General features: G+C 34.5%; 1 protein-coding gene across 4 annotated transcripts in view; it reads right to left on the bottom strand.

Moving 5' to 3' along the window:
- Window positions 1–14,697, bottom strand: part of LOC150092679 (mediator of RNA polymerase II transcription subunit 25-like) — a 616,627-nt gene that overhangs the window by 434,834 nt on the left and 167,096 nt on the right. For all 4 annotated transcript variants that reach the window (XM_090414304.1, XM_090414306.1, XM_090414307.1 and 1 more), the window contains exon 8: window positions 6,649–6,736. In XM_090414304.1, the coding sequence (XP_090270430.1) occupies window positions 6,649–6,736 (88 nt within the window). The remainder of the gene's footprint in view (window positions 1–6,648; window positions 6,737–14,697) is intronic.

The following is a 14,697-nucleotide window of genomic DNA, read 5'->3' as shown; positions in this document are numbered from 1 at the left end:
ATTTAAGTTACAGCACATGGGTCTGGATGTCAGATTGGTCAACTGGATTCAGGATTGGCTGTCTGATAGGCAGGGCCAGCCTTCTCTATAAAGGGACCCTGGTACAAGAAACCTTTTGGGGCCCTAAAATATTTTTCAAAGGTAAAAATTAAAGGATTCGAAATAAACATATTGTAACGCCTCTTACCTGCAAATGATTTTAGCACAGGAAAACAAAAAAAAAACATTTGAAATATAACAGGTTAACATAAAGTTTACTGAACACAAAACAAAAGTATTAAATAATTAAAATAAATAAATATTTAACACAAACAAAAGTAACCTGGCTCACCAACTAGCGCTCAAAAACTATTTACAATTAATTATTGTTTAAAGAAAATTAATTTAAGCACATAATGAATATTTTATTAAAATATTTAATACTATTTACATTTACAATTTTTTATTGCAACTATTTACAATTAATTATTGTTTAAAAAAAATTAATTTAAGCACATAAAAAAATAAATAGGTTTTACTATTTAAGGGCCTAGTTTTACTAACACGTATATTGCTTAATATGTATTTATTTAAATATGCGATTCTTTTTTTCTTTTTTGCTATGTCATTAGTCATTTCCGAAAAATTACAATTTTTGGCAATTTCCTTTTCGATGCTTAATATAGCAAGTGCATTTAAGCGTTCTTCGCACTATTGACCGAAGATAATTCTTTATCAATTTTAATTTGCTAAAAGAACGCTCTGCACTTGCTATAGTATAACGTAAAGAAAATTTTCAATACAGTTAGCACATTTGGAAATAGTTCATTATAACTATTATTTAATATATATTGCAATATGTCTTGTGCATTATTTACATTTTTTTGGTCCAAGATCAATTCTCGTAACAAATCAATTTCCTGGATTAAGTCTTCATTTATATCTTTACTATAATATTTTACAAAATCCCTTGAGCGGTTTTCTAGATCATTTTTTTCTAATGTCTTTATATCAGTGATTAATTTAAAATAAGAAATAACATTGGGTATATTTTTAAATCTCTCATCTATTTGTACAATAACAGTATCAATCACAACGTTGAAAAAGTGATATCTAAATTCCTCTACCGGGTTTGGTAAAACTTCATCTTCTGCTAGTTCGGAAAATAATCTTTTTCTTTTTCGAATTCTTTTTTCAGGGAAGTCTTCAGAAATATTCAAGTTTCGTGCTATCATTTTTGCATCAACTAAAAATGTGTTAAATTTTGATCTTAAATTTTGGATTTCATTTTTAATTTTATTCACTAAATTAAAAGCAGAGTCAAGAACAATTGTTTTTGTTTGAAATAGTTTGTTGATACTATTAATTTTTGACAACATAGTAAACCATACCGATAAGCTTAAAATAAATGGCATTTCTTGTAATGAATCTAGTAGACTTTTAGCTTCGGATACTGCCGTGTTATCGTTATTTGCGCCAATAAATTCTTCTAAGGCATTATAAGTTTCTTCGAACTGTGTATACACTGCTTTGACTGCATCTATTTTGGCTTCCCATCGAGTATCACATAATGGTTTAAGTGTAATATTTAAATGCTTTTGTATAATTTCCCACCTTTTTGTAGATGCAGAAAATACGCAGTATAAACATTGAAATATTCCAAAATTTTTTTTACAATATATACTACTGGAAGCAGCATCACAAATTATCAAATTAAAAGAGTGTGATAAGCAAGGTACATAAATTGCATGAGGGTTTAAACTAATTATTCCAAATTGCACGCCTTTATATGTTCACTTCACATTGCTACCATTATCGTATGCTTGCCCTCTACAATTCATAATATCTAAATCAAGCTCACCTATTCTTTTTAAAAGCGAATTTGCTAGTCCTTCACCAGTCACATCAGTTACTTCAATAAATCCTATAAATGACTCATTTATAATTAATTTTTTGTCTACAAAATTTACATATCTAATAATTACTGAAGTTTGTTCCTTGTGAGAAATATCAGGAGTACAATCCATTTGGATACTGTCATATATGGCTGATTTTATATTGTCTTTAATTTTATTAAGGACTTCATTACTTAATGCAGCAATAATTTCCTCTTGAAATCTATGCGCCAAATGATGCACAATTCTTTTTTTCGTATTTTTAATTCTGTTTACATGATCCATTAGCACATATTTACTTAATAATTCTATTAAAAAATTTCCATTATTCGGCGTTCCTATTATTTCATGCGATCCTCGAAATGACAGATTATTACTTGCTAAAAATAGAATTTTAGATTCCGTTTCTTTATTTATACTAATTTGATTTGTTCTGTCAACAGTTGAACATAAATTAAGCCTTTTTAATAATTCTTTGCCAAGCAATAAAACAATTAAAGTGACCAACAGAAAGCTCATGATCTCGAATTACAGATGACAGTTTTCTCCATTTATTAAAACCATATATAAATCGTGTTGATTGATCTTTTCCTCTTCTTTTGGAAAATAATACACAACAAAAGCAAAATACTCAGTCTTGAGCTTTTGAGTAAACTAACCAGCTGCGAAGCTGAGTTTCACTATTTGGCATTTTTTTTTTTTTTTTAAATAGTACGATTTAGAAAACGATCTACCTTCAACATTCTTAACGAATGCGTCTTGATGATGTTGTTTAGGTCTGGTTTTAACACAAAATAATCTAAATTTATCAGTTATAATATTTGGCCACAAACCTGGATCATTTATATTCACTTGATCACCATCGTTATTATTGTTTTCATCGTTATTTGCTGTATCCAAAACGTCTTTTTCGATGAATCCCACAGTTTCTACATTTTCGTCGAAAAGTTATGTAGCTTGTTTGGAGTTTTCTTCTTCAGTTGAAGTTTGAATCACAACTGCTGAAGTCGTAGCAATTTTGTTGTCAGATTTATTTTATAGCCATGAAAACAAATCTACTTGTGACTTTTTGAGATTTTGTTTTTCTTCTTTTTTCTTTTCTGATTTCCTTTTTTGACCCCAGAGGGATACTTTCTTGGCATGGACATTATGGGTTAGGCTTTGCCTGTCGAATAAGTAAATAATATTAAATATTTTTATCCCATGAATTAACAAAAAGTTAAATATATACATACTTTTTACAATATTAAAAAATTTTAGAAACACTCAAGGAATGTCCTTTCTTTTAGGCTTGCACGGTGATCCGAATGCATTTTTGGAAATTATGGAGACAACTACCGTGTTTGAATAAAAACTTTAGTTTACTATTACTAAAATTTTACAATTCGACAGTCAGGACTCTAGCCAATCTGCTATTATTAGAAACCATTCCACTCCAACTGGCTGGAATGATGTTAATATATGTATATAGTAGACAACACAAATAATAGGACTCTAGCGTTGATGTATAATTTTTTTTTTTTTTCACCAGAGGTCAGGCCAACAATTGTGGTAGCGGTTAGTCAGTGTCTTTAACGAACCAGTATGATTGTAGTATAGCTTGTTTCTTGTGTATATTTGTACGCTCCAGAAAATGACCTTGACATAAAGGTCGAAACGTCGAATTGTAAAATTTTAGTAATAGTAAACTAAAGTTTTTATTCAAAGACGGTAGTTGTCTCCATAATTTCCAAAAATGCACTCAAGGAATGTGTTTATTTTTTTCATTTGTTTACTTCAGTACATCAGTTTCACCCTTATCTATCACTATTATCTGAGTTGAAATAAACGTAGTTGAAATCTAATCATGTGCAGACAACACTTCATAATCTTGAATATTGAAAATACAATTTACACAGCTTTAAAAATAACTTACCGCATTTACTGGAATATAACTGGTCCTCGCGTATAACTTGCACCCCTGATTTTACTTTGCGAAAAAAAGAAATTGAAAAGTTTCGCATAACTTCGCACAGAAAAAAAAAAGTTTAATCACTCTGATGGCAAAAGTGACTTGCTTCCCATGGCAAACCACGCACCCTCCATACTAGCCAATACGTCTGCAGATGCAAGTAAAAGCAAGTTGTTTCATTGTATCACTGAATAAGGTACAAACATTTGCAGTCTGTGTAATATATTTCTCAACAAATAGTGCAATTAGAGAGACAGCTGGGATAAAAGTGGCACTACCTAATGAATCGCATGTCCCTTCCTCCAAAAACTATGCATTTAGCCGCAAGCAAAACCATATGCTGCACTGGCAAACACTAAAAACTAGATATGTGGGAGTCTGTCCCCCCAGCTCAAATGCAGAGCAACAATAAAAATCAACAGAAAGTGTTAAAATTCGTAAACGTGTTAAAGCTAGGAAATATATAGTGAATATTGTTATGGCACTTTCAGATATTGAATTTGGTTGAAGAGAATTAGCATTTCAATTCAAAAATTGTCTGCTGACTTTTATCTTTGACTTGCACAATCTTTTGTTAATACCGCACCAATCATATGCACATATCTTTACTAGCCTAGTAGCATGGCTGTCTGTTCATTAGTCATTCGTGAAGGATTGTTCATTAAGTATCTCAAGACTTGTAAATTACTGCTAATTTTTGCTTGAAATAATGGGAAAGCAGATGGTGCTATTTGGGTAGGATGCACACAAGGAAACTGCTCTGTAGGCAGGAAATAGCAATTGCAATATATATGCAGGGATTTTAGGAAAAAAACTGAAAACTTTAGTTTCCGAAAATCAATGTAAAGGAAATTTACTTTTATATCTAATAAGTTAAACATATTAATCGACAATAAATACTTCCAATCCATATTTTAATGACTTAATGTAATAAAATCCAAATATAAATACACATTAGAAAACGGATACATTCTTTACGAAACATGAAAAGATATATCAAATGATGGTAAAGGAGTCACACCATCTCGATGCCTGATGAATAATGCAACAACTGAACTGGACAAAACTTGTACATCAGTATATCGCAGAGATATATCGATAACTTGGAAATAGGATGTTTGTTTCTAATTTTCTTATTACTTATTATTATGAAACAGTTGGTAGAGTTTAATTAATTATTGCATTTTTAATTTGGTATAGCTGTACTTAATAAAATTGTATTATATTAAGTTAAAATATGTGTCAGCGAAGATGTTTGAAATGTATTTTTTTATTTAATTATTTTTTAAGATGAGCCCTGGGTTGCGTGCAGTAAAAAAGTCATTGGCTTGCCACGTTTGGCAGGCATGTTAAGGGTTGTCCACCCCTGCTCTAGATTAACCATATATAAAGAATATAATAAATATTTTTTCAACAGTTTCAGTAACGAGCCAAATGATATAATTGTGTAACAGATTAGAAAAAACTAATGACGAATCACGCATTTTAGCATTTTAGGGTAAAAACGAAATCGTGTTTGTTAATTTTTATACACTGCATAAATGCATCAAAAGGGTTAAGCAAAAATCCTAATATAATAGAGAAACACAGAGATATCATTATTACTGGGGGCCCTAAAATTGATGAAATCCCTTTAGTTATAAGCAAAATTAGAAGAAAAAAAAAAGAAATAAAAAAAAAAAATATGTTTCTGCAAATGTGTACCGACTCGATCATGGGGCCCAGGTGCATTGCACCCACTGCACCCCCGAGATGGCCGGCCCTGCTGATAGGTATCAGAGAATTGTGTATGGTAGAGCAGTTTCAAGAGGCAGAGGGTTACAAGTGGGGACCCACAGGGCTCAGTACTAGGATATTGTTTAACCTTTATATCAATGACATTGCCAGTGGATTGCAAAGGTATATTCAGTTGTTTCCAGATGATGTGAAGCTGGGAAGGATTATTAGTAATAGTGCAGATGTGGTAGCCCTGCAAGAGGATTTCAATAAGCTAGATAGATAGGCAAATGAATGGGGTTGTCAGTTTAATGCAGCAAAATGTAAGGTCTTGAGGTTTGGTAAACATCGATGGGATGCTGCATACTCTATGGCAGGAGTTATACTGGAGGAAGTAGGGGAGACAAGAGATCTGGGGTTGATGATTGATAGAAACCTGAAATTTAGGGGACATATTGCAAAGGTGGTGAAGGCAACACAGCGGATTGCTGCAATTATGAGAAGGACACTAACCTGCAGAGTTAAAAGGGTTATCATTCCGTTGTATAAGTCTCTGATCAGACCATACTTAGACTATTGTTCTCAGATTTGGTCCCCAGGATTTGAAGGAGATAAATTAACTGTGGAAAGGGTACAAAGACGGATGACAAAGATGGTTTCAGGACTGTACAATTTTGGTTATGAGGATTGTGTGAAGGAATGTGGACTGCAGGGTTTGGTGGATAAAAGAAGAAGAGGTGATATGATTGAGACTTTTAAATTGTTGAGAGGTGGTTACAGGGTTCACACTGGAGAGTTCTTTTGCTTGGTTGAACAGCGGGAAGGATTAATGACAAGAGGCCATCCCTGAAAGTTACGAAAGGAAACTGTGAGTAAGAGGGTGAGGAGTGGTATCTTTGCATGGAGGGTGGTTGAACCGTGGAATGCATTGCCTGATGGAGTGGTGAGAGCGAGAATGGTCAATGAGTTTAAGGAGTGGTATGATAGACTTTGTGTTTCTTAGGGGGGGACCTCCCCTTGATGAGTCTTTTGACTGCATGGAAGCCGAATAATAATAATAATAATAATAAACACAAGTTTGCAATACATACACACACACACACTTACCTTGAAGCTGATAACCTCTAAGAAGGACCAGATACCTTCGATCCTTGGCATAATTTTTTGTAAGTGCATGTGGTAAGTCACCTCCAGCCTTGAAAATAAAACATTTAATCAACCATGTAATTTTCATGATTATATTCCTAATTTTTAGCTACTATTAATCATGTTTACTCTCACTGTTTGCTATAGTGATAAACTCAAGTGGTATACCTGCATTTTATTTTTTCATTTTATTTATTTTTTTTTTTGTGATCTATTTAAATATTAATAAAAAAATGATGTGCATAAGGCTAACTGTATTTTTGGCTACTGCTGTAAAACAAAATGTCTCAGTAAAACACTCGTATCACCATATCATAAGTTATTTAAAATATTATAATTCTACTCACACTGTTGTTATACGTAATGTTATGGTAAGAGTAATTCTAATATTTGCAATGATCAACTTGAAAGCATTTTTATTTTATCATAGAAAAAAATTAAGAATGACACTATTTAACATAAAAAAAAAAAAAAAAAAAAAAAATCAGCTAACGCCTTTTTATTCCCTGTATACGGGGAGTAGGCGAGGCCATTTAGCCCTATCTAACTTTTGGAGACTGAGTGGGCAGTTCAATCTCCACTGGTACCAATCAGAGATAGATGGCCCAAGGCTATCACTAATTAAGCGGTACTCAGTGAAGAGAGACGGCTCAAATGTGCCGCCATCTCGTGGTCCCTAATCCTAACACAATATATTTAATGTCTGAAATAATGTGGGTTCTACGGTCGATTTTCTTGAGTTTACAGGACGAAAAACCCGAGTTTCCGGGAGGAAAAACCTGCTTGCCCGTGCCAGAGATCGACTAACTCGGGAACCGGTCGAAAAAAGGCTTAGAAAAATTTCCTCTAGTCACCGACTAGACTCGACATAACACAAATGAATATAAACTAAAAACTGGAATTAAATAGATGAGTAAAAATTACTAAACAGAATCTGATGAAAGACAGTAAGTTTTTTTTTTGGTTGGAGAGAATGGCTGTTATTTGAGTATGTTGAAGATTGTCATTAAAAAGCTCAATAAAGAAATACATACATATATATATTAAATCATAATTTTACTGACTAAGAACATAGTGATAAGGTGAGATAAAAACTTTAATTAAAACACAACTTGTTTCGTCAGAATGCCAACTTCTTCAGGTATACAAATTATCACAAACCGGAAAATAGCAAAATAAAACATGGACTGATCATAAAAAAAGTTAGGAATAACAACAGTCAAATTTGAACTGGCGTCTGCATGGAAGGTCTAGTGTTAGGCGTATTACTGCGCAGTATGAGTCAGATAAGCTATAACTTAAATTGCTGTTCATGAGTGAGAGGTCCAGAACTATTTCTTTTGATTCTAAGAGGCGTCTTTCTAGTTCGTCAGCGCATTTATGGATATTAGTAGTAAGATTCCAGTCTACCTGGTGTTGACGACCTTCTAAATTAGAGTTGGCAGAGAAAAGGACATGACTGGAGAGGGTGCTTGCACGGGGATCTCTTGTAAGAGATATCAGGTTTATGATCTTCGAGACATAGTGAGACCGACTTATCGGTTTGCCCATTACATGGTTTTCTGCAACTGCAGATGATTTTATAAACTCCTGGAAACTGAAGTTGGTTATGTTTTGGCTTGGGTTGACTTAGGAAACAACGAAGTTTTGGTACGGTAGCGAAGTAAGTTCTAATGTTAGATTTCTTCATAATTTTCGCCAATTTTGGTGATAGAGAGCTTACGTACGGTAATTGAATGTGTGCAATAGGCTCGGAGTTATCTTTTTGCAGCATTGGCATATGTGGGTCTAGACAGTTTGCAATGCTTTGAGGTGGGTATCCATTATTTAGGAAGGTGCTTTTGAGGTGGTTAAGTTCTATTTGAAGATCTTCATCTTCTTAAATTAGATATATCGCTCGATGGACCAGAGTGGAAATAATACCGAGTTTCTATGGAGGGAAGTGATGAGAGGAAAGATGTAAGTATCTAACTGTGTGAGTTGTTTATCGAAAAATCGAAAATTTGAGACAATCAGGCAATCTAGTGATCTTTAAATCTAAAAAGGCAGGGACGCCGTTAACATTAAGTTCCAATGCGAATTTGATGTTATGGTGATGAATGTTCAAATGATCTAAGAAGGTTTGTAAATTCTCTTGACTATATTCCCAGATAAGGCAGATGTCATCAATGTATCGCAGCCACAGTTCTTGTTTTAATGTAGCACTTGAAATAGCTCTTTCTTCAAAGTCTTCAAGAAATATGTTGGCTAACACTGGAGATAACGGGCTGCCCATAGCTAAGCCGCTGGTTTGTTTATAGATATTTCCTTCAAATGAGAAATAGCTGGAGTTCATGCAATGCATTAATAGGGCAAAACTTTTTTTGGACACTTTGTTTTTTAGTAGATTTTTTACCTTAGATATAAAATCTTCAGAGTTTTTGATATATGAGAAGGAATTACCAGTGAGATGTTTTAAGGAAGAGGCAAGGTATTTGGACAGGTTGTAAGTAGGTGAGTCAATGCCTTCAACTATTGGTCTTAAATATGTGTCTGCTTTGTGAATCTTTTGGCTGTACAAATGGGGAATTAGGGGATGAAGAGAACGGAGAGATAGCCTGGTGTGGCTTGGAAGTTTCGAAGTTGATTTGAGAAGGTTGTAGGTTTGGTGATGAAGTTCCATCACCGAACCAACGGAGGGTCACTTTAAAAAAGAGAGTAAATATCAGATATTAATAAGTCGTTGATCTTGGAAAGATAATCAGATCTGTCTAGGACGACTGTTTGTCTTCCTAGACAGATCTGATTTGTCTGCTGGCAGGATAACAATGTCATTGTTATTACGAAGATGGTGGAAGCAGGCCGACGACTGTTGTTTATTGTAAAAATAGCTTCGATTCTGAGTAGGTTCGCTACATGTTTTGGGAGAAGTGAGGCAGCCTTTTCTACTTTGGTTAGAAAGAATATAGGTAGGAGATGGGGCTAAGTTGAGCGCTTTAGACAGTACGCTTATATTTGTTGAAGAAAGGGTTTGTGAGGATTAGTTTATGACATTTTTTAGGTCTTGAAAACCAATTGAAGACGGACGAGTTTGTTAATGTTTAAGGTGATTAAATTTCCTAATGAGAGACAATTTATTGATGTGTTGGGATCTAGAAGCATGGTGTGAGCTGATATTTTTAACCTCATTCAAGATGTGTTGTCTAAAGATGATATCAGGCTATTCTCTAATGGATCGTCTATAGAGAATGCTGAAGCTAAAATATATTTAGTATCAGCAATCCTTTCATTTAAAGTTCAAGTTTTGCTTTTAGGTAAATATTATGTGCACGTTTGTGCAAATAGATTCCTTAAATTGTAAAAACTTGGGAATGATAGCGTGGAACTTGCATCTTTTCAAGAAGACTAACCTGTTTATAAAAAGTCCAATCTTTTGCAGAAACTTCTAATACTCCTTAATGCATTGTAGAGTAACCTTGTCAGAAGGTAAATAGATATTGTAACTGGTATTTACTTAGACTGTAGACATTTTAAATATAATTTTACTGAGTAGGAACACCAAGATAAGGTATGATAAAAACTTTAATTAAAACACAACTAGTTTTGTTGGAATGCCACCTTCTTCGGGTGTACAAATTATCACAAACTGGAAAATAGCAAGATAAAACATGGACTTCTCATAAAAACGTTAGGAATACAAACAGTCGAATTTGAACTAGCGTCTGCGTGGCAGGTCCAGCGTGAGGTGTTAGTGAGTAGGAACTATCTCGAGAGCGCCAGAACTGAATTACTGCACTGTGTGAGTCAGGTAAGCTATAACTTAAATTGCTGTTCATGTGTGAGGGGAGTCCAGAACTATTTCTTTTGATCCACTCTAACCCATCGAGTGAGATCTCTAATTGCAGAAGATCTTCAAATAGCACTTAACCACCTCAAAAGCACCTCCCTACCCACCTCAAAGCATTGCAAACCGTCTAGACCCACATATGTCAACGCTGCAAGAAGATAACCCCAATCTTATTGCACACATTCAATTACCGTATGTAAGCTCTCTATCACCAAAATTGTCGAAAATTATGAAGAAATTTAACATCAGAACTTACTTCACTACCGTACCAAAACTTCGTTGCTTACTAAGTCAACCCAGGCTAAAACATAACCAACTTCAGTTCCCAGGAGTTTATAAAATCATCTGCAGTTGCAGAAAACCATATTATGCACAAACCGATAAGTTGGTCTCAAAGAGCATCAACATGATATCTCTTACAAGAGAACCTGTGCAAACGATAGACTGGAATCTTAATACTAATATCCATAAATGCGCTGACGAACTAGAAAGACGCATCTTAGAATCAAAAGAAATAGTTCTGGACCCCTCATACAGCGCAGTAATTCAGTTCTGCCGCTCTCGAGATAGTTCCCACTCACTAACGCCTCACGCTAGACCTGTCCAATCCAATTGAATACTGTCATCTGTCATGAGTTGTAGTTTTTGTTTTCTGAGTTTCATCTGATTTGCGTGCGTGAAGTGTGAACTGACACAGTAGGCAAATTTTTATATGTAATATAGACAAGTTTTTAATATATAATTTTCCATAAATTTGTAACTTTCTTTTCTGTCCATATTTACAATGGGAAACAATGTTGACAATCTAATGAATGTCCCGTTTTGCGCTAGGACTTTTGTAAATTGTATGACTGGAGTCGAAGGAGATAAACCTCGTCCTCCTCTTCCAAATTTAATGAACACGAACAATGATGCAAAAACTGAACACATCAGACACTTCTCTATTTCACAATATAATGCAGTAGAATGATTAAATGAATGTGAAGTTGTTGGATTTTTCATTCCTCAGAACAGGAAAACCATGCCTGTTCTGAGGAATGAAGCACATGAAGACAAACGGATCTACAGTCATAAAATCCATACTTAATCCCTCATTAGGAGGGCTCAAATAGCCCTAAGGGATGGTTGAGGAAAGCAGGGGGGGGGGGGGGGCACACGAATAAATAAAAAGTGCATTGACAGGATTATATGCACAAAAGAAAGAAAGAAAAGTAAAAATATACGTCTTACACACACACCTATATGCAAAATAAACTACTGAAAGATTATATATATATGAGGGTGGTCTGAAAAGTTCTCGGCTTCGACCATAGATGGCAACACTATTGGCAAGATTTTTTTTTCTCAGTTGGTACATCTGTCATAAGCATTGATGTGAAATTGCAAGTCATTCTATCAAGCAGTTTGTTTTATACAGTTGTCTGTATCACTTGAAATGGATAAAAACTTAGTATCGCACGGTTATAAAATTCTTTGTAAAAGAAGATTTAACACCAAAAGAAATTCATTTGAAGTTCATAAAAGTTTATGAGCTTTCTTCTCCTTCGTTTTCGACAATTAAGAAATAAGCTGTCGAGTTTAAATGTGGCCATACCATTGTTGAAAATGATCCACATGAAGGACGTCCAAAAAGTGTAACAACACCAGAAAACATTGATCAAGTGCACAATATGGTATTGGATGACCGGCGAGTCAAAGTGCGTGAAATTGCTGAGAGTATAGGCATTTCAAAAGAACATGTAGGATATATTTTGCATGAAGAATTGCAAATGAAAAAGCTTTGCATAAGATGGGTGCTGCGCTTGATCGCAGCAGATCAAAAATATACTTGCATGAAAATTCCTGAACAGTGCTTGGAGAATTTCAACAAGAATAAAACTGATTTTGTGCGTTGATTTATTACTATGGATGAGATTTGGTTTCACCATTACACCAGAATCGAAACAGCAGTCAAAACAGTGGACAGAAGCCAGTTGTTGATCACCAACGAAGACAAAGTTGGTTTCATCAGCAGGCAAGGTCATGGCATTGGTGTTTTGGGATGCTAAAAGCATTTTTTATTAATTATCTTGAAAAGGGTAAAATAATAACTTGGGAATATTATTCCAATCTTTTAACCAGACTAGACAAAAAAATTCCTGAAAAAAAGACCCGGTTTGAAGAAGAAAAAAATCATCTTTCATCAGAACAATGCACCTGCCGACAAAAATGTTATGGCAATGGGAAAATTAAGGGATCTGCACTATGAATTGTTGGAACATCCACTCTATTCCCCAGATTTGGCTCCCTCTGATTTCTATCTCTTTCCAAAACTAAAACTATTCCTCGCTGGTCAGTATTTTTCTTCGAATCAAAAAGTGACTGCAACTGTTGAGGGGTATTTTGCAGATCTTACTGAGAACTACAACAGGGATGGGAAAATGCTACTGGAGAATCACCGCAATAAATCTATTAGTCTTAAGGGAAATTATGTTGAAAAATAAAAATAATTTTCAAATTATAAATTAGTTTTTTCATTGTTAGGCAGAGGACTTTTCAGAACCATCATCATCATCAAATTCCTGCCATGTACCCTCAGGAGGTGTACAGGATATGATAGTACTACATGAAAAAAATTACATCATCACTAACTTCCTATCTACAATTTTCCTCCAAATCAGTCTGTTACTTGTCAAGACCCCAACATTATCAGATCTTATATTTCTATCGTCTAAGGCACTTTGCACCGTATCAATCCATCTATATCTTGGTCTTCCTCTGGGTCGTTTTCCTGCCAACTTGGCAGAGAACACTTGTTTTGCTAATCTTTCTTCGCCCATTCTGTTTAAGTGACCATACCACCTGAGATTAGCTCTGCTAACACATTCCTGGATGCCGACAATGTCAAGTTCTTTCCTAATATTCTCATTTTTAATATGATATTGCCATTGATGCCATCTGTTCACACTTCTAATCTTTCTCAGGACTCTCATATCTGTGGTCTCTAGTCTTTGGTCAAGGGTTTTACTTTTGACCGAGCTTTCAGATCCATAAGTTAAAACTGGTTTGAACACTGTCTTGTATACAGCTAATTTAGTGTTCCGACTAATTTCTCTCTTATTCCATATGAATTTATTCAATTGACTTCCCACCATACCAGCTTTGCTGATTCTGTTGTTTATTTCTATATTTAATTTACCATCTTCATTAAAAATCGTGCCTAAGTAGCTGAAATGTTTTACTTGTTCCACAGGTTCTCCATTCACAACACAGTTGACATTTTCAATGATTCTGATTATTTTCATTGTCTTTGTTATTGCTGATCTTCATACCATATCTATTACAACAGTTATTCAATTTAGTCCGAGAATCTTGCAGACTTGTAGCGGATTTATTTAGAAGTATAACATCATCCACATAAAGCAAAGAGCTGACATTAACATCTCCAATTTTGATATCATATTTAATACCACTTTCCTTCATAATGTGATCCATATAGATAATGAATAACAGAGGGGATAATGTGCATCCTTGTCTCACACCAGATTTAATATTAAATCATCTTCCTGTACTTCCTTCAATTCTAATTGCTGACTTACAACTCAAATAAAGACTAAGTATTGCTTGATATAATGCCCCATTGATGCAGCGTATTGAATAGCTTATCTCTCTTGGCACCTTGTCATATGCCTTTTCGAAATTGACAAAACTTAAATACAGATCTTTGTTATATTCTAATGCTTTCTCGACTATTTGTCGTAAAGTGAAGATCTGATCCTGACAGCCTCTATTTGGCCTGAATCAAGCTTGTTCTTCACCCAGCTTTTCTTCCACAATTCTTCTCAATCGTTTCTGAAGTATACTTGCATAGATCTTGCCAGGAACACTTAGTAAGGGAATATCTCTGTAATTCTCACATTAACTTTTATTTTCCTTTTTATATATGGGTACTATGAGAGCTCTACTCCAATCATTCGTCCCTCTGTCCAGGCTTTCTGAACTATGCAGTGCAGCCACTCTAAGACTTTTATACCACCACACTTCATCATTTCTGGTCGAATATCATCTACTCCTGCTGCCTTTCCACATTTTATGCCTTTGATGGCTTTTTCTACTTCAAGTATGGATATGTATTCCTGACTGCATGCCTGGTCAGTGCTTTTTACCACTGTGCTGTCACCACTGCTTGTTGCATTTAGCAGTTT

The sequence above is a fragment of the Typopeltis vanoorti genome, chromosome 25 (assembly GCF_054136105.1).
Source record: "Typopeltis vanoorti isolate ZY-2024b chromosome 25, IOZ_Tvanoo_1.0, whole genome shotgun sequence".
Taxonomy (NCBI): Eukaryota; Metazoa; Arthropoda; class Arachnida; order Uropygi; family Thelyphonidae; genus Typopeltis; species Typopeltis vanoorti.
This window is presented reverse-complemented; position numbering and strand designations above follow the sequence as displayed.